The 20763-nt window shown below is 48.4% G+C and overlaps 1 protein-coding gene across 5 annotated transcripts in view; it reads left to right on the top strand.

Moving 5' to 3' along the window:
- The window catches only part of ACACB (acetyl-CoA carboxylase beta), a 115422-nt gene that overhangs the window by 33703 nt on the left and 60956 nt on the right, over positions 1–20763 (top strand). For all 5 annotated transcript variants that reach the window (XM_019977294.2, XM_019977292.2, XM_019977293.2 and 2 more), the window contains 11 exons: positions 9439–9571; positions 9763–9901; positions 12734–12843; positions 13057–13138; positions 14295–14393; positions 15382–15491; positions 15610–15720; positions 16985–17194; positions 17483–17653; positions 18244–18405; positions 19857–20020. In XM_019977294.2, coding sequence (XP_019832853.2) covers positions 9439–9571; positions 9763–9901; positions 12734–12843; positions 13057–13138; positions 14295–14393; positions 15382–15491; positions 15610–15720; positions 16985–17194; positions 17483–17653; positions 18244–18405; positions 19857–20020 — 1491 coding nt within the window. The remainder of the gene's footprint in view (positions 1–9438; positions 9572–9762; positions 9902–12733; positions 12844–13056; positions 13139–14294; positions 14394–15381; positions 15492–15609; positions 15721–16984; positions 17195–17482; positions 17654–18243; positions 18406–19856; positions 20021–20763) is intronic.

Genomic DNA, 20763 nt, shown 5'->3' with positions numbered 1-20763 from the left:
TTGAACCCGGGCCCCCTGCATCGGGAGGGTGGAGTCTTAACCTCTGTACCACCAGGGAAGTCCTTAACCTATAACTTTTGTTGTTTATTGTTGTTTAATCGCTAAGTCATATCTGACTCCTTGCAACCCCATGGATTGCAGTGTGCCAGGCTTCCCTGTCCTTCACTATCTCCTGGACTTCGCTCAGACTCATGTCCATTGAGTCGATAATGCCATCCAACCACACCTTAATCCAAAAGAATAGCTTTCACAAATACTTTAATCCAAAGGAGTGAACTTGCAAAAAATTGGAATTGTCCTGGCAAGTTCAGAAGACCATGCGATCACAGTGTATATAATAATGAAAGTGAAAAGTGAAAGTCAGGTCGCTCAGTTGTGTCTGACTCTTTGCGACCCCATGGAGTGTAGCTTACCAGGCTCCTCTCTCCATGGGATTTTCCAGGCAAGGGTACTGGAGTGGTTTGCCATTTCCTTCTCCAGGGGATCTTCCCAACCCAGAGATTGAACCTGGGTCTCCTGCATTGCAGGCAGACACTTTACCATCTATAAGCCACTATGAAGGTGCTTTCTTGGGTCACTGCATGGATCCTCTCTTAGCTTAGAGTCGCTAAAAAGATGAAGATAGACAGCCCCACTCTGCCACTGAGCTGTGTAACCTTTAGCAAGTGTCATCCACCGTCTGAACCTTGGTTTCCTCATCTGTCCCTGAGGCTGATCCTAACTGGACTTTCCAGACTTCTTATGCAAGAACTTGGGGTCTTGAGTGCTGTCCTGAGTCAGCACAGACATTTGCATAGCTGATAACAGTGATGACAGGATTCGGTTGCAAAAGATTCCTGGGGAGTTGTGAGGTGTTTGTAATCCTGTCCTGAAGGCCTAGATGATCTACTGAGGAGCCAGAACTAGCAGGAAGGCAAGGTCCCAAATGCCAGCCAGCATCCTTTGGTGTGCAAACAGGACTAGAGTTCAGAGAACAGATGAATGAATGTGGGTCAGAGTGGTTGGAGAAGAGCTGCTCAAGAGGAGTCTTGAGTGGAATAGAATGAGATAAAGTTGAGGGCCAGGAGGCAGAAGAATCTGGTCTTCAGTGAGTCCCACAATACCCCATGGTGACATCACTGCTAAGGGAATCCGGCTCAGCACCACGGCCAGCTGCCCATGTTGACCTGTTGATTGTTGGTGGGTCTCACTCCTGCGTCGTGCACATTAGAATTTCCTGGGGGGGCTTTTGAAAACTGTAGATGCCTGAGTCCCCTGTCAATCCCTCCACCCCTAGAGATGCTGATTGATTAGTAGACCGGGCATCAGTTTTTTGGGGACGGGCTGTGCTGGGTCTTTGTTGTGGCATGTGCACAGGCTTCTCTTTAGTTTTGATACATGAGCTCTTACTGCCGAGCTCGGGCTTCTCATCGTAGAGGGCCAGGTTCTCTAGTTGTGGCATATGGGCTCTAGAGTGAGCGGGACCTCTGGTTGCCCCATGACACATGAGGTGTTAGTTCTTCAGCCAGGGATCACACCATCCCCTGCATCTGAAGGCAAATTCTTAACCTCTGGACTACCAGGGAAGTCCCCCATTAGGATTTTGAATGTTTGCGTTTCTTATCAGGAGCCAAAGCACAAAGTGTGGAAACAACTTTCCCCTGACTCCCCAGGTCATAAGTAGTAGATTCTGATTCAAAGCCTGGAAGGACCGCTCTAATCTGCTGGGATGTCTCAGCAGTGGCACTGTTGACATTTGGGGCCCTGCAGATGGTGACTGCAGTCACGAACTTAAAAGAAATCTGCTTGGAAGGAAAGCTGAGACAAACCTAGACAGCGTATTAAAAAGCAGAGCCATCACTTTGCTGACAACAGTCCATCTAGTCAAAGCTGTGGTTTTTCCAGTAGTCACGTACAGATGTGAGTTAGACTATAAAGAAGTCTGAACCCCGAATAATTGATGCTTTCAAACTGTGGTGCTGGAGAAGCCTCTTGAGAATCCCTTGGACAGCAAGGAGATCAAACCAGTCAATCCTAAAGGAAGTCAACCCTGAATGTTCATTGGAAGAACTGATGCCGAAGCTGAAGCTCCAGTACTTTGGCCACCTGATGCAAAGAGCTGACTCATTGGAAAAGACCCTGATGCTGTAAAAGATTGAGGGCAAGAGGAGAAGGGGACGGTAGAGGATGAGATGGTTGGATGGCATCGCTGACTCAATGGACATGAGTTTGAATGAACTCTGGGAGATGGTGAAGGACAGGGAAGCCTGGCATGCTGCAGTTCATGGGATCACAAAGGGTTGGACACAACTTAGTGACCGAATGAGAGTCTTCGTGGGGGGCTTTGCAAGATGTTGAGAAGCATCCTTGGCTTTATCCACTAGATGCCAGGAGCACATTCCACATTGTGACACCCAAAAATGTCTGCAGGCATCGCTGTGTGTCCCCAGGGGGGCAAGGTCGCACCCAGTTGAGAACCCTGGCCTTCAAAATTGTGTCTCAGATGGGAGTGCTTATTTTTCTACGTCCAGACCATATAGTTACTTCCACTGATCTCAGATGGCTTTCTGCCTTGAAATTAGCTTCCGGGGGTCAGGGAGAGTCGGACTGGAAGCCCAGCTCTGCAAACTGCCAGCTGTGTGACTTGAGGTCCGTGGGCCTCTCTGAGCCTCTGTTTCTTCATTGTGCGGAGATGATGGCCTCCCCTGTGTAAGGCTGGGGATTCAGGGAGGCACCCTCTGGGCCCAGTCTATGGCGACACTTGAGGATGTTTATTCCTTCCTTCCCCATGCAGCCCTGCCTGTTCTCATGCCTGGGCAGCTGACGGTGTTTGGTGTTTTGCTGACAACTCTCTTGCATAGTTGACTGCACCTGAAGCCATTTCCAAAGTCACCGTGGAGTATTTCAGCCCCCACACTTGTCTTGGAACAAATGCTGGCCAAAGGTCAGCCCCCCAGAGCTAATGTTGATTGGCCTCCAGCTTCATCAGAAACAGATTAAAAATAGCCACCGGCTCTGAGGCTGGCCCCGAAGCAAAGCCGCAGCAGCAGCACTGTGTGTTCACCCACCTACTTCGCTGTGATGGGTTTGGGGCCCGCCTGATGGAGGGGCTGTGTCCCCAGTTTTGAAATCAAAATGGCAGCCATGAATGGTTTTCCCCAGGCCACAAAAAGGTGTTTTTCTAGCGGTTGAGATTTTCTTTGTTGCACTTTAGGTCAAATCGCTGAGTTTTAAGATTGTGTGTATAAAAATGGGATGTCTCAGATTTTCTGAAGCCAGAGGATCAAGCTAGCCAGTTGGGGAGACCAGTGGGGAGAGTGGGTGTTTGGGGAGGAGGCCCTGGGCAGAGGAGCAGCCTGATGCTATTCTTGGTTAGATGGGGAGATCAGTAACCCCTAATCTCTTGGTATCACTGCACTGAAATAATAAAGTTTTCCGTGCACCCAGTGCTGGCTTTTACTTTCTATCAGTTCAGTTCATTCCAGTTACTCAGTCATGTCCGAGTCTTTGCGACCCCATGGACTGCAGCACGCCAGGCTTCCCTGTCCATCGCCAACACCCAGAGCTTGCTCAAACCCACGTCCATCGAGTCGGTGATGCCATCCAGCCATCTCATCCTCTGTCGTCCCCTTCTCCTCCTGCCTTCAACTTTCCCTCCATCAGGGTCTTTCCCAATGAGTCAGTTCTTTGCATCAGGTGGCCAAAGTATCGGAGCTTCGGCATCCATCCTTCCATGGACTATTCAGGGCTGATCTCCTTTAGGATGGACTGGTTGGATCTCCTTGCAGTCCAAGGGACTCTCAAGAGTCTTCTCCAACACCACAGTTCAAAAGCATCAATTCTTCAGCGCTCAGCTTTCTTTTGGGTCCAACTCTCACATCCACACATGACCACTGGAAAACATACTAGCTTGTTTAATCCTCACAATCCAGTGAGGCACGTGTTGTTATCCTCACTTTACAGTGGAGGCTACTGAGTGCCGGTGGAAACCAAAATGACCATGGCTTTCAGCATCCCTGTTACAACGTTAATAGCTTTCTCTTCTTACTGAAAATAATAGTGTGATGGAAAATTTAACGAATGTAGGCAAAAAGAAGAAAACAGGAAAAGCCCGTTGTTCAACCACTGTGAGAAGACTGCCTATTTTGGTGTCTGTTTTCCTACATGAGGGGTCTGCAAATGACGGCCCTAAGGCCAAATCTGCCTGTTTTCTAAAGCAGGGGTCCCCAGCCTCTGGGATCTACTGCCCGATGATCTGAGGTGGAGCTGATGTAACAATAATAGAAATAAGATGCACAATACAAGTCATGTGCTCGAGGAATCCTGAAACCATCTCCCCCGCTGCCCTGTCTGTGGCAAAATGATCTTCCACAAAACTGGCCCCTGGTGCCAAAAGGTTGGGGACCACTGTTTTAAAGAAATAAAAACAGGCTGTTGTTCAGTGAAACAAAACACGCTGAACTGCTTGCTGGTTCACGGGATGTAATTCTGATGAAAGCCCTGTCCACATTTGCAAGATGATATTGACCTCCAGAGTCCTTTTCCAAGTCCCATTTCATTTTAGCACTTCAGTCCCAGGAGGTTTTAGAAGAGAAGCTGGTTGCAGTTTATGGGAGGCAGGAAGGCCGCCAGCTCAAGGGCCGGAAATCCCTTGTCCATTTGTTTGTTCTTTCAGGCAGCGTGCAGAAGCCCAGTTGAACTAAGAAAGTCTTCACTGAAAAATACAAGTCCTCTTCTGGTGTAGCCTCATGCCCTCACGATGGGTTTCTGTCATTCATTTCTGGTTTTGCTCCCTGGCCTGGAAGTCAGTTTTTTCATTTCTGATAGGCAGAGCCTGGAGAGGGTGAGGGGGGACAGACTGCAGGTTTCTAGAAGGCTTTCCCCATGGGGAACTATCCTGGATGCAAAGACTTTGTGTAGCAGGAAGTGCCCACACCCAGCATTTCCTGATGTGATGGCAAGAGCCCCAATCCTGTTTACTTGCTGGGTGATTGCCTGGCTGGGCCTCAGTTTGCCTATCTGTAAAATGGGATCTCTTTCCCCCAGCGGCTTATTGGCCTACAACTTTGCTGTTGCCAGTGGCCTGCTGGCAGTGTTCCTTGGGACCTGTCAGTTCTTCACCAAAACTTTTTGGCCCCTCAGACCCACTCAGCCCTGCCCTCCCAAGATTCCTGGTGACACAGTTATTGGACACATCCCTCGGTGGCAAACCTCTAACTTAATCCCTGGCAGGTGGCTGTCTCCCTGCTTGAATAGCCCATTGGTGGGATGAGAGAGAGTGGACAGAACGCCTGATTCCGCACCTATTTAAACCTCACCAAATGACAGGAGCTTTTTCTTTTAAGTTTTGTTTGTTTCGTTTGGCTGCACTGTGCCTTCATTGCTGCGTGCGTGCTTTCTGAGTTGCGGTCAGTGGAGGCTGCTCTCTAGTTGTGGTGAGCAAGATTTTCGCTGCAGTGGCTTTTCTCGTTGGGGAGCGCCGACTCTAGGGTGCTGGGGCCTCGGCAGTTGCAGGACGTGGGCTCAGTAGTTTCGACTCCTAGGCTCTAGAGCACAGGTTTAGTAGTTGTGTCCCAAGCTTAGTTGCTCCGCGGCATGTGGGATCCTTCTGGACCAGGGATCAACCCTGCGTCCCAGCCGCTAGCAGGTGGATTCTTCACCACTGGACCACCAGGGAATTCCAAGCTTTTTCTTAAAGAGCTGGAAACCCATCAGGCCCCAGCAGAACAGAAGCAGGAGTTAGCAGTGACATTTTGGAAACTGGAAAGCAGATGAACAAGCAGTCTCTGGTTAACGGAACCAAGAGGTCTGAGCCATAAGGAGCAGAGAGAGAAGCTGAGAGCCTGTGTCCCGAAGGCACCGGGATCAGCAGCATCGTGTGCTTCTGCGTCTGGGGACCCCAACGTGAGGAGGACAAGGTGACAGAACCACAGGTCTCTCATCTGCCCAGGTGGCTGGGGGCTGCCCACTCCCACCCCGGTTGCACACAGGTGGTTTGGTCTCTGGAGGGTGGGGAGTAGAGGGTCTTTGGACTGGACACTGATGAGCGTGGTGGAGCATGTGGGGCCTGCTTCCCACACCGGAGGATGGGTGCTGTGTCACTGCTGAATCCTGAAAGCTGTCCTGTCCTCCAGACCTGTCCCAGCACCTGGCCAACCTTTAATTCCAGGCAGAAGGCTGAGCACCAAAGAATTGATGCTTTCGAACTGTGGTGCTGGAGAAGATTCTTGAGAGTCCCTTAGACTGCAAGGAGATCCAACCAGTCAATCCTAAAGGAAATCAACCCTCAATATTCATTGCAAAGGCTGATGCTGAAGCTCCAATACTTTGGCCACCTGATGCAAACAGCTGATTCATTAGAAAAGACCCCAATGCTGGGAAAGATCAAGGGCAAGAGGAGAAGGGGACTACAGAGGATGAGATGGTTGTATGGCATTGCTGACTCAATGGACATGAGTTTGAGCAAACTCTGGGAGATAGTGAAGGACAGGGAAGCCTGGTTTGCTGCAGTTCGTGGGGTCACAAAGAGTAGGACACGACTTGGTGACTGAACAACAGAAGCCCCACAGACTTGTCCTTGCTGGAGGAACTGGACCAGCCAGCAAGGATGACTTGAAAAATACTTGGAATTCCCCAACACACAGCCCTCCCACCCAATCACTCTGCATTGAGCTTAGGGTTCAGTGACTTCACCACATGCCCAGTACTTTTCATCAACTCTCTGGTTCCTGCTCTTGGTCCTGAGAGAGCAACCAAGGCTTATCATACATTCAAGTACAGTTTCGAAGATGGAAGGCAAACCACAAACACCCAACCAAAAGGGACACAGGAAACATGGGAGATACAGAAACCACATCAGGAGAAGAGAACTTGGAAAAGCTATGGTAAATACCCTCATCAGGGGCAGGGAGGGTGCCGCACACATAGGAACAGGGTGCATAGGAAAGGGGACATTTGCAGCCCCAAACCATGCTCTTGGACATTAAAAGCATGCTATTAGAACAGTTAGGAGCTAAGGCTGAGGGAATAGCCCAGAAGGAATAAGAAAAGAGTAATAAGAGAGGGAAAAATATATAAACTTGTGGGCCAATTCAGGAATTTCAACATCCAGATAATAGGAGAAAGTGAAGAAAAAAGAGGCAGTTAAGTCACTAAGGAGATTTTGTTGTTGTTCAGTCACTGAGTTATGTGCAGCTCTTTTCGACCCCATTGACTGCAGCATGCCAGGCCTCCCTGTCCTTCACTATCTCCCAGAGTTTGCTCTAACTCATGTCCATTGAGTGGGTGATGCCATCCAACCATCTTATCCTCTGTTGTCCCCTTCTCTTCCTGTCCTCAAATTTTTCCCAGGTTCAGGGTCTTTTCCAATGAGTTGGCTCTTCACATCAGGTGGTCAAAGTATTGGAGCTTCAGCTTCATCATCAGCCCTTCCAATGAATATTCAGGGTTGATATCCTTTAGGACTGACTGGTTTGATCTCCTTGCTGTCCAAGGGACTCACTCTCGAGAGTCTTCTCCAGCACCATAGTTCGAAAGCATCAATTCTTCAGTGCTCAGCATTCTTTATAGTCCAACTCTCACATCTGTTCATGACTACTGGAAAAACCAGTAGCTTTGACTACTCGAACCTTTGTCAGGAAAGTGATGGACAATTTGCAGATAAATCTCCAGATTTCAGTTTCTAGAGTGAAGGAACCTGACAGCTTCCCAGTGTTACTGATGGAAGTAGACACATACCTCAGCATATTCCTAAAATTGTTCCCTAAATTTATAGGATACTGGCGAAAAGAGAAGAAGCTATAAGCTTCTGGATAGGAAAAAACAGGTCACCTACAAAGGGACCAAGGATCAGCATAGCTCTGGTTCTAGCATTCTTGAAAGCCACAACAACAATGGCTGGAGGCTTCCAAAATTCTTAAGGAGAAGGCTTTCCCTCCTAGGATTCCATGCACAGCTAAATGACTGAGTCCGGTGTGAGGGCAGAAGGAAGACACTTTTAGAACACGCAAGGCCACAAAGCATGTGCTCCCCCGAACACATTTTCTTAGAAAGCTACTGAAGGATGTCTTCCATTGAACCAAGAGAGTAGATCAAAGAAGAGCAAGACATGGAGGACAAAAAAGCAAAGGGATCTAAGAGAACCAAAGAAGGCCTCTGGGGTGAGAGCAACAAAAGAAGCCTATACAGCCGGGACCAAGACAGGCATGTTGGGGCATCACTGTCGTGTGTCCTGCCGTTTGTCATCTTTTTAACTGGACGAAACTACTGTAGGATATGTCCTGGCAAGACGAGGGGTCTATCAAAAGAGAGGGAGCCACGTGGTGCCCTGAATTCGGGGGTAAAACCCCAGGAAAGGCACAGGGAAGCCGAAGGATGTCAGTAAAGGGAAGTCCCAGCTGATGGTTGTACAGGGGTTTAGTGGACTCTGTCCAGATGAAAGCGGTGTTGGGGCTTTCAGGAGGGATGTGGCCAGTGAGAAAGCAGTGGAACTGATTGTCTTACGTGTCCTGCTGCTGCTAAGTCGCTTCGGTCATGTCCGACTCTGTGCGACCCCATAGACGGCAGCCCATGAGGCTCCTCCGTCCATGGGATTTTCCAGGCAAGAGTGCTGGAGTGGGGTGCCATTACGTGTCCTAGGAGGCTGAGGAGTGAGATGAAGATGCAAGGAAAACCAAGCTAAAAAAAAAAGTCATTAATCCAGGGAAAAAAAAGCAAAAAGAAAGGGACATCTGATATGCCACAAACCCTCACCTGTGAATAATGATCCCAGACCCATAAAACACCATAAATTTACCAAATCGCAGGAAACCTGTATTACGAGGTTGGGGAAAGGGGATGGGGTGGCTGCTTAAGAGCAGTAATTCCATGTCTGCCAAGATAACAAGCTCATAGATGGATGATGTCTTAATGGATGACTCATAAGATAACGAACACACATCATTCAGAAGCACAGAGATGTGTAAATGCCTGAGTCAAACGTGATTTCCTCTGGAGTGGGGTTCTAGAGGGGCAATGGGACAAGGACCTTCTATTTTGTTGTTACACATTTCTTTATTGTTCTTGGTTTTTTTTTTTTAAGCTTGATATACAAGTACAGAAAAGCACACGAAAGGTACAAACTGCTTCACAAATATAAAGTATTAGAATGTGTACTTCTCTGATCTTAAACTTGTTTTTTTTTGGTATTATTTGAGTTCCTAAATTGTGAGAATTTATATAAAGAGTGAATTGAAGATGAAAAACCTGAAAATACAGCTTAGGACAGATCACGGGGTCTCTTCTGCTTCTTTTGTGATCTAACCTCTTGAAGTCTCCTCGTAAAGTATTTCAGGGTCCGCAGAGAGGGACAGCAAAGCTGCAGGAGTCTGATGGAGTTTGGCTTCTCTGTGGAAATGAATTTCCTAGGGGCCTGCGTGTCCCCAACCTGCTTGCTCACAGGTCTGTCCTGTTCCCTTGCAGGCCCAGCATGTCGGGGCTCCACCTGGCAAGAAGGGGCCGAGAACAGAAGAAAGTGGACCTGCACAGAGACTTCACCGTGGCTTCCCCTGCTGAGTTCGTCACACGCTTTGGGGGGCATCTGGTCATCGAGAAGGTACAGGTGGGGTCCCGGCACTCGGGGTGGGGTGGAACAGGCCAACCTGCCTCAGGCTGCAGAGAAAGGCCCACCCGTTGGTGAGCACTTGCAGGAGCAGGAGGTACCCTCGGAGGCTCTCAGAGATGAGAGGAACCCTGGGGTAGCACATAGCCTCCAGCACAGGCCCCCTGCCCTTTTCCTCTGTCCAGGTGCTCATCGCGAACAACGGTATTGCCGCCGTGAAATGCATGCGCTCCATCCGCAGGTGGGCCTATGAGATGTTCCGAAATGAGCGGGCCATCCGGTTCGTAGTCATGGTAACGCCAGAGGACCTCAAGGCCAACGCAGGTACTCCAGCCCCGACTCCCTCCCTCTCTGCCACGCCCCATCCTCACCTCCTCCACTCAGCCTGGGCCAAGTCCATCCTGTACCCCAGAAAGCATTGCAGGGTACCTCTCCCAATTCCATATTTATTTCCCAATCTTCTCTATTTAATTAAAATGTCTGCTGCTAACAAGAGTGACCCATAAGCCTTATAAAATTGCAAATAGTTAACATGCAAAGCGGAAATCTCACCTTTGAGGAGCGTCCATGTTACAGTAGCTTGGCATCTTTCCCTCCAGATGCTTTTTTCTTGCATGGGTATGTGCTGTTTTTTCAATCATTCCTTCATTTTTCTACTTATTTATCGCTCCGTGTCTATCAGCATAGATCATTCTGTTAATAACTATTGGGCAGTTTGATTTTTCTATAGTCCATGGGGTCGCTAGGAGTTGGACATGACTGAGCGACTTCACTTTCACTTTTCACTTTCATGGATTGGAGAAGGAAATGGCAACCCACTCCAGTGTTCTTGCCTGGCGAATCCCAGGGACGGGGGAGCCTGGTGGGCTGCCGTCTATGGGGTTGTAGAGTTGGAGATGACTGAAGTGACTTAGCAGCAGCAGCAGCAGCAGTTTGATTTTTCCCCTGAACAATTGTGTCCCATTATAGATTCTGCACACAGTAGTCAAACAGATCTTTTAAAACACAACTCAGTTTCCATCAGCATGCCCTGCCCCCCACCCCATGTCCAGCACCAGCTCCCTCACCCCCGAACCTCCCCATAGTGAAGGTCCTGGGCTCTGCTCTGCACTGATGGAGTCTCCGTTTTATTTACTACAGTGAGGACAGGTTTGCTCATTAGCCCCATTTTACAGATGAGATAATTGAGGCACAAAGGTGTGACTCAGTTGCCCAGGGACCTGGGGATTGGAACTGTGGGCTGAGTCCACAGCCTGATGCTGTGGGGTCACTCCTCACACTTAGGCTAAAATTTGAGAACCTCACCAAGGCTAGTTAAGGCCTCACATGACTTGGCCCCTGCTGGCCTCCCAAACTCCCATCTCCTGCCTCTCAGCCTCTATCCCTGGGTCCCTGTCCCACTGGCCTCATCAGTGTTGGCCTCGCTCTTTTCTGTTGCAGAGGCTTGGAAAGTTCTGGACCGTTTGCTGACAGTGCTTTCCGGAAGCTCTTTGCACAGCAGGCCTCCACTCCCCCACGCACAATTTGAATGTTATAGCTCTCCTGGCCATCCCTGTCAGAGCCCTGGCACTGCCCACAGCCTGTGGTTACCCTGCTTGTTTTCTTGTTTATCTTCTCCAACATGAAAATAAAATTCAGTAAGGAGTGGGTCATGGCCTGACGCCTTGATTTGTAATCTCTGGAACTTCTCCCATCACCAACACACTGCGTTGGGTCAGCATCAGAGGCCAGTGGGCCAGAAGGAAGCACTGCTCTCGAGTTCTTTTTCCAAGTCTGCACATAACATTTGACAGTTCCTTCTCAGGGTCTTAGAGAATGTCATAGTACAGATGTACTAACTCCTGACTTTTGATTGAATCTACTTTGCACAGTTCAAAACACTGCCCTGTGAGGACGGACTTCCCCAGTGGTCCAGTGGTTAAGACTGTGCTTCCAGTGTGGGGGCCTGGGTTCAGTCCCTGGCCAGGGAAGTTCCACAGGCAAAAAATAAAAACACACTGCCCCGCAAACACCCTTTTACATGTCTTTGGCTTCATTGATGAATGTTTTTTTAGAACATGTTCTTAGAAGTAGGATTTCTGTGTTTGAAGAGCATGAGTATATTAAAATCAAAGCATTGTATTGTATTCAGCAATGAAAAGGAAGGAAATCATCATGTTATAACACAGGTGGGGCTTCCATGGTAGCTGAAATGGTAAAAAACCCACCTGCAATGAGGGAGACCTGGGTTTGCTCCCTGGATGGGGAAGATCCCCTGGAGGAGGGCGCAGCAACCCACTCCAAGTATTCTTGCCTGGAGAATCCCACAGACAGAGGAGCCTGGTGGGCTGCAGTCCATGGCCATCGGGTTGCAAAGAGTTGGACACAACTGAGTGACTAGGCACATAATACAGGTGAACCTTGAGGGCATTACGCTCAGTGAAATAAGCCAGTCACAGAAAGACAAATACTGGATGTTTCCACTTACATGAGGTCCTGAGCAGTCAGATTCATAGAGACAGAAGGCAGAAGGGTGGGTGCCAGGGGCGCTGGGCAGCGGGATGGGGAGGGGTCGCTTCATGGGTATCGAGTTTGAGTTGCATGAGATGAGAAAGTTCTGGAGATCCGTTTCACAACAGTGTGAATATACTTGACAGTATTTGAGCTATGTACTTAAAAAGTGATTACGATGGTAAATTTTGTTAAGTGGCTTTTTTTTTTAACCATGATTAAAAGCAAACATTGTATTGTTTAGTGGCAAAACACTATTAAGATACCCAAGAATTTTTAGGGAGTTCCTGGTGGCCTAGTGATTAGGATTCCAGTCTTTCACTGCGCTGGCATGCGTTCAATCCCTGGTCAGGGAACTGAGATCCCACAAGCCACATGGCACTGCCAAAAATTAAAAATATATATGATGTTTTAAAACCCACTTCTAATCCAACTATATTGATAGCTTGCTTCCTTCTTTTTTGTTGCCTTCCAGGCCATGACCAGACACACATGTATTTTCACACAATTAAAGTCAAACTCAGTTCTTTCTTCCAACTATCATATACGTTCCTCCACTGTGATCCTAGAGTCGTCATGGTTATCCTTTCAGTGGCCGTGCGTCGCTGGGTCCTGTCCTCAACTTGGGTCTGTCAGTCCTTCTGATCTCCTCTCATTTAATCCCAGAGTATATCAAGATGGCAGATCAGTATGTCCCTGTCCCAGGAGGGCCCAACAACAACAATTACGCCAACGTGGAGCTGATTGTAGACATTGCCAAGAGGATCCCGGTGCAGGTGAGTCACACGGGGTGCCCCCGTCTGCCTGTGACGGGGACGATGCCCTCAACTCTGGAGCAACCCGGTTCCACAGTTCGGAAGGGATGGAGGAGCTGGTCCTAGGAGACTCTGAAAGCCAGGGCTGGTAGGACCCAGCAAGGAGCTTTTGGGGTGTGATGGGGGGCGGATTCTTGAAGAAAGACCTCTATTCATGTCTCTGTGTGTTTGCAGGCGGTGTGGGCTGGTTGGGGCCATGCTTCTGAAAACCCCAAACTTCCGGAGCTCCTGCGCAAGCACGAGATTGCTTTCCTAGGTAGAGTGTGCCTCCATCAGATATGTGGGAATGGGGGTCTTGATGGAATTCTCGCTAATACAGCCCTGGAAGGAGGGGGCCTGTTTGATGTTCCCACATCACACGTTCATGGTCAGGAGCAACTGAGTCCAGCAGTGGGAGGTCACATGGAGAGGTTGGCCAGCCTAGGGAAATAGCTGTTACCATGGTTACCACAGCAGAATGATGCTGGGGCAAGCAGAACCTTCTGCTGGTGTTCCTGTTGGTACTGAGATACCAGCCATGTTCAGATTTCTAACTCAGGTTGGAAATCTTTAGGCTACACCTTTGCTTGGGCTGTTCTTAGGCCTTTGGAATGCCCTCACCCCCTCAGACCAGAACCCCTCATCTCTGCTACTTATTAGGTAAAATGATACTTATTGTTCATGGCATCTGTTTGTTTCATAATTCAGATGTATAATTTGTAAACTTTACTCAGTTAGGTTGTCTGTCATCCTTGTGTGTAAATTGGAATCATCTACCATTCTCAGTAAATCCCTGTTGCTGCTCCTTAACCTCTGGGCCCACAACACAGACTTGTATATACAGCAGCTTGGTGCTAAGTCAGTACCTGATATTCACCTGAGGGTCTGCCTGGTGACCTGTGCTCACTGATGTGTTCTTTTCCATGGCCTCTCATTGGCTGTCACATGGGACTCTCATTATCTCTCATTTTTAGTTCTGGAAGTTGATGGTCCAGCCCTGGTGCCAGCCAACTACAGCCTACAGGCCAAATCCAGCCTGCTGCCTGCTTTTGTAAATAAAGTTTTATTGAAACACGGCCCTGCCCATTCATTTATGTATTGCCTATGGCTCATTTATGTACTGCCTATGGCTCATTATAGAAAAAGTTTGCTAACCCATGGTCTAGTGTTTTGAGGTGCTGGCTTGCTCCCCTTGGTCTAGTTTTTTGCTGGTGAACTTTGTATAGGCCACTTAGCTTAAGCTATAAATCATGTTTACAGTCCACATGTATTGAAAGTTGACTGACGAAGTAGCAGACTAATAGATCTTTTTTCTTCCCCATCTTGATGTTCAGTCCTTTAAAGCTGGGACCTGGGGACTTTTCTTTTGTGTACCTAATCAGCCCCCAGTTTTGAGGGCCTGAGTCTGCCTTCCCTCTTGCCCCACCCCTCAGGCCCTCCGAGCGAGGCCATGTGGGCACTAGGAGACAAGATCTCCTCCACCATCGTGGCCCAGACTCTGCAGATCCCAACGCTGCCCTGGAACGGAAGTGGTAAGGGGCCCTGAACTTCACTTGGGGAGGACGCCTGGGCCCCATCTTGAGAGCACAAGGGGTGACAGGAGTATGCTTCTTTAATTCTTTCATTTAAAAATTTAAATTATCAAGAAAGTGGCATGATATCTTTGTAGACATCTTAGAAAATAGGAAAAGTGTAAGAAAAAGAAATAGAAATTGTTTATGATCCAATGACCTGGTTTTGATCATTTGTTTTTTTATTCCAGCCTTTTTTCTAGGCACATCCGTTTAAAAGCCAGAGCTCTTATAGTTAATAGTTTGTGATGTGTTTTTTTTCTCACTAGTCTGTCTATGTCAATAAATACACTTCACAACACTTCAGGTGCCTGCATAGGATTATATTATACAGATGTACCTTAATTTACTAACAGTCCTCTGTAGTTATACTTTTGGTTGTTTCCAATTAATTTTTTTCTAAATATGAAAATATTTAAACCCTTGATAATCCTGTAGCTAACTCTCTATGTACATTTTAATAATTTCTTTAGGGTAAATTCCTAAAAGTGGAATTCTTAGAATAAGTTAAAAAACAGAAAACATTTCAAGAGTTTCTAAACAATTTGATTTTTTCCTATAAAGATTGAATTTTAAATTTGGAGTGAAAAGTTTGTTTTGTTTTGTTTGTTGTTGTTTGTTTTTGAAATCTTCATAGGATTTTAGAAAGTAGTGATTGACATTACAAATGACTCCATAAGATAGAGTCGGTTTTTTTTAAAAAAAATTCAGATCAACATGGCTGTTCTTGGTAGACTCAGCCTGAATTGTCTTAAGCTTGGTTTCCCATTCGGGGTCGAGTTGGTCCTTAAGGAAATGAAAATGCATGGTGGGAAACTGAAGGACTGTGTCTGAATTCTGTTGGCCCAGAGGCCAGGTCTAGAGCCGCTGTGCTGGGAAGAGGCACTGTATTTCCGTGTCGTGTCCAGGCTGTTTTGGGGAGGATTCTGTTTCCTCTGTGACCCTGCAGGTCTGACGGTGGAGTGGGCGGAACACAGTCTACAGGAGGGGCAAAGGATCAGCATCCCAGAGTCCGTCTACAACAATGGTTGCGTGAAAGATGTAGATGAAGGCTTGGAGGTAAATGCAGATCCTTGGAGGGGTGTGGTGGGGCCAGGAGCCAGAACCTTCTCATAAGCCTGGTAGCAGCAGAAACTGTCTAAACCTCTAAAGAAGTCTGTTTGTCCATTGCCCTCAGGCAGCAGAAAAAATTGGTTTTCCCTTGATGATCAAAGCTTCTGAAGGCGGTGGAGGGAAAGGAATCCGGAAGGCGGAGACTGCTGAGGACTTCCCCATCCTGTTCAGACAAGTGAGCTCCTCGCGCCGCGTGTTTTTCCCCGTGTCTTTGGGAATTGTGCTTCTTCGGTCGGTGGCCACCAGATTCTTTCCACTAATCTTATTGTGTCACAACCAAGAGGACACCTGGGGGAGCTGAAGTATCGCTGTGTTGTGTTGCAAAGCGAATGTATGCATCTTTACTTGAAAAAGTCCAAGGCTTGGGTTGATCTGTACACTGTTTCCTTAGATGTTTGGTTCTATGAACCAGCGTGTCTGTAAAGGATTTCAGATACTTGTTTGTGAGAATATCTATCTGTGACTATTTGTCTATCGAGAGATGGAATATTTTGTACAGTTAAGCGGTTTCAGTATTTTTAATGTTTGTAGATGATCAGTTTTATCGTTGGAGCAAATCATGTATTTACTTATTTGTAGCTGGTTTTCTACTTTTAAACCATTTTGCCTGGGGGATGGGGGAAGGAATACATTAGGAGACTGGGAATAAAATATGCACACTACTGCATTTAACATAGATAACCAACAAGCATCTACTGTGTAGCCCAGGGAACTATACTCAGTATTATGTAATAACCTATAAGGGAAAAGAATCTGGAAAAGAAAAAAAAAACCAGCATAACTCCTGTTAGCCACTGGGTTTCTTTCCAGTACTTTTCCTGTAGTATATACTTTTGCATAGACCTTCATATAGTTCTAGATTTTTTTGTTTGCTTTTTAGTTACTTTGTCTATTTCTGACGGTGCCGAGTCTTGGTTGCTGCGCGCTGGCTTTCTCTAGCTGCGGCGAGCATCCTCACCGCAGTGGCTTTCCTTGTCGCGGAGCACAGGCTCTAGAGTACGCGGGTCGGTGGTTGTGGTGCCCAGGCTTAGTTGTCCCGAGGCGTGTGGGATCGTCCCAGACCAGGGATCGAACCTGCGTCCCCTGCCTGCATGGGCAGGCAGATCCTTAACCCCTGGACCACAGGGAAGTCTCCATAATTCTGTTTTATTATTTTTCACAGAAGTAGGATCCTCCCATGTGTTACTGCAATCTGCTTTTTTTTTTAATTGTCTTACAAATAACTCCACGTGAATCCTTATTTTTACTCCGCCTTCTACATTATGTATTTTTGATCATCTTTGATTTTGAGAATGTTATATCTTTGAGAAGAGGTAAAACTAAAAGATTGACAGGACCATGGGCGTCCCTGACATTATTGCGCACTCTCCTTGGAGAGCTTCCTGCTCCAGCCCTGCTTCCCCAGGGAAGAACCTGCCACCCTGCCGTCCCCCACCCAGGTGCAGAGCGAGACCCCTGGCTCCCCAGTCTTCCTCATGAAGCTGGCCCAGCGCGCCCGGCACCTGGAGGTCCAGATCCTCGCCGACCAGTATGGGAACGCAGTGTCCCTGTTCGGGCGCGACTGTTCCATCCAGCGGAGGCACCAGAAGATCATAGAGGAGGCGCCGGCCACCATTGCCACGCCAGCCGTGTTCGAGTTCATGGAGCAGGTGGGCTCTGGGGAGCTTGGGTGGGGGAGGCATCTCAGCTCAGCGCCAGCAAGAGCTCTCAATGCCCAAGTTGCCAAAGTGGAGTGGGTGTCCAGGAAGAGATGAAGGGGCAGGGGGTGGAGGGAGGAGATGAATTCAGCCTCACGCAGGTTTACTGGGCTATGATCTCTGAGGCCCTAAGGTCATTTACACACTGCAGGTCCTCAGCCTGCATTCGGTCAGGGAACCAGGATGTTTTCCCCCCGGAGAAAACCACCGGCACCCCCTCCTTCCCCATCTTGTCTGCAGTGTGCCGTGCGCCTGGCCAAGACGGTGGGCTACGTGAGCGCGGGGACTGTCGAGTACCTTTACAGCCAGGATGGCAGCTTCCACTTCTTGGAGCTGAATCCCCGCCTGCAGGTGGAACATCCCTGCACGGAAATGATCGCGGATGTCAACCTGCCTGCTGCTCAGCTGCAGGCAAGGAGACGGGCTCTGAGCCCTGCGGTGGCTTCTGCCTAGAGCTGGGGGTGGGGGTCTCCTATCCTGCTTAGGTCAGACCTCCCTCCACTTGGACTGGCCTGGTCATTTCTTCCTTCTGGGAGTTACTCACACACTTCGGCGGGATATGACACAGGTCCCTTTGAGTGGGTCACATCCTAAGACCCAGTAGACTCAGTGTGATCCTTTGGCTCAGCTGGTGTCCTCTGTCGTCTGCTCCTTCCTCATTCCTCCAGATCAGCTTTCCCTGCGTCCTTCACAAAACTTTCTTTAGCTCTGCATCTGGACGCTGTTTCCCCTCCCTTCCCACCTCCTAAGAGTCTGTAGCTTTTATCTGATGCTCATTATGTGTTGTGACTGTTGCTTCTTTGCCCAAGGACACGGCTCCATGGGGGCAGAGGCAAGCTGTCTTTTTCTCTCCTTGCGTCTCCGTGTTGCACCGTCTTGTGGACCCAGGAGGAGCTCAGTATATTCCAAATCATTCACTGCACCGCTTCCTGCATCACCTCTGGCTCTGGGCTCTGTGTTTGAGGACTGACCCTCTCACGGGATGGACTTCTTGATTTCAGATTGCCATGGGTGTGCCGCTGCACCGGCTGAAGGATATCCGGCTTCTGTACGGAGAGTCCCCGTGGGGGGTGACGCCCATTTCTTTTGAGACCCCTAGCAACCCTCCCATTCCCCGAGGCCACGTCATTGCAGCCAGAATCACCAGTGAAAACCCAGATGAGGCAAGTCCGGGGTGGTGGTGGGGGGCCTGCGTTTCCACCACCTCCAACCTCCCAGCTTGGGGCAGACCCCGAACCTTAGCCTGGAGGAGACACCCAGGCCTTGCGGTTTACAGACGAGGAAATTGATATGCGGGAAGGGAAGGGGTGAAAGGTGCCTGGTGTGTCAGAGGACAGCCTCGCCTCTGGGCATCGTCACCCTATATCACAGCTCCAGAGGCTGGGGCGACCCGCCTCACGCCTAGGACCTGCTGAGCCCAGGGCCAAGTCCCCGTGGTGCACTACAAAGGTCACATATGGCCATCTTTGGGACAGGCAGCTGTGTTTAGAGCACAGATCCTTGGATTTGTGGCCCCGTGAACTTTTGACTACAACATACAGTCTAAGACAGCAGTCCCCACTTTTGGTACCAGAGACTGGTTTCGTGGAAGACAGTTTTCCCGTGGACCAGGGTGGGGGGCGGGGATGGTTTGCGGGTGACTCAAGCACATGGCATTTATTGTGCGTTTTCTTTCTATTATTATTACATCAGCTCCACCTCACATCATCAGGCATTAGATCCCAGTGGTTGGGGACCCCTGGTCTAAGGAGTCCCTCTGTGACTTGTTCTTACTTGTGCCTTAAAGTACCAAGCAGCTGGCATCTGTCACAGTTTATGTGTATACTAACAGTTGTCACATAACCACCATAATCTACCACGATTTAGTTATTTAATGACTTCATTCAAGAAACTTGGGATGAGAGAAGTTTTATCCCCTCTCCTGTGGTGACTGTATTAGCTGGGGATCTTTGGCTGAGAGCGAACAGTCAATTCCAGTGGTGGGCAGGCAGAATGGGAGGCTTTTAGGGGTTGATGGCTTAGTCACAGGATGGAGGGCCATGTATAGAAAAAACCCAGCACCCGAAACTTTGCATCTCTGGCCTCCAAGCATGTCTGCCAAAATGAATGCCTTTATCACAGGCAATCCCAGCCGGAACATCAAACCCACCTTTCCCCTCTTACCAGAATTATACTCAGAAGGGGACGGGTCATTCACACAAAGGGAACTTTGGTGTGTGTTAGCATCAACTAGGGCTAACACTGGATTTCTGTATCTGCCAGACTTTTCATAGTCTAGAGTTGGAAATCCCTCTCCTCTTATATTTAAACATTTTCTGATCGACAACGGCAAGCATATAAAATCAGTAGGTACCATCATTCAGCCTCATCAAGTGATTACCGGTCCCCAACTTGGTTGTTATCTTTCAACTTTTTTTTTAAGAATAAAAATTCCACGCCTTGGCGTGCTCACATGGATATACCTGCACTGCTCATGACAAGTATCAATGTTTTATTGATCACACCAAGCTCTTGGGTGTGGGAGGGGCTCTTGGGTTTTCCTAGGATTTAATTCTGATGAAAGTAGATCTGGAGTAATAATTTCTTCTGTTTGCTTCTTCTGTCTGGGCTCCAGGGGTTTAAGCCGAGCTCCGGAACGGTCCAAGAATTGAATTTCCGCAGCAGCAAGAATGTATGGGGTTATTTCAGCGTGGCTGCGACTGGTGGCTTACACGAATTTGCGGATTCCCAGTTTGGGCACTGCTTCTCCTGGGGGGAGAACCGGGAAGAGGCCATTTCGTTAGTATCTCCCGCCCTCCTTCCCTTCCTTCGACCCCTTCCTTTGAGAAACTAGAAATTATTAGCCTGTGGCTTCAGATGCAGAGCAGTTTAGGGGATGAAGAGCAGACCTTATCTTAAACACCTTATGCCAGAGTCCAAGAACACAATCTGTCCTCTTCCCTCGTTTGAGACCTGTGATGACATGCATGGAATCAGTTCACCAAGGTCACTGATCTTGAGCTTGTTACAGGTTGAACTTGAAGGTGATCCAAAGAATGTTCAAGGTGATTCCAGGAGTTTAAAAGGTGCTGAGTGCTATAGCTTTTTATTAAAAAAAAAAAAAAAAGGTGCAGGGGGGCCCTCTTTTAAATTTAAGTCTCTTAAGTAGTTCCCTGAGAAATCCACATTGACAAAGAAGCCCTCAAATGCCAAAACACCTACATCTTTTTAAAAATTGAAGTATAGTTGATCTACAGTGTCTTCTTAATTACTGCTGAATAGCAAAGTGATTCAAAGAAGGCAATGGCACCCCACTCCAGCACTCTTGCCTGGAAGATCCCATGGATGGAGGAGCCTGGTAGGCTGTAGGCCATGGGGTTGCGAAGTCGGGCACGACTGAGCGACTTCACTTACACTTTTCACTTTCATGCATTGGAGAAGGAAATGGCAACCCACTCCAGTGTTCTTGCCTGGAGAATCCCAGGGACGGGAGAGCCTAGTGGGCTGCCATCTATGGGGTTGCACAGAGTCGGACAAGACTA

The sequence above is a fragment of the Bos indicus genome, chromosome 17, assembly GCF_029378745.1.
Source record: "Bos indicus isolate NIAB-ARS_2022 breed Sahiwal x Tharparkar chromosome 17, NIAB-ARS_B.indTharparkar_mat_pri_1.0, whole genome shotgun sequence".
Classification (NCBI taxonomy): domain Eukaryota; kingdom Metazoa; phylum Chordata; class Mammalia; order Artiodactyla; family Bovidae; genus Bos; species Bos indicus.
The sequence above is the reverse complement of the archived record's forward strand: the minus strand, read 5'-3'. Positions and strand labels throughout refer to the sequence as shown.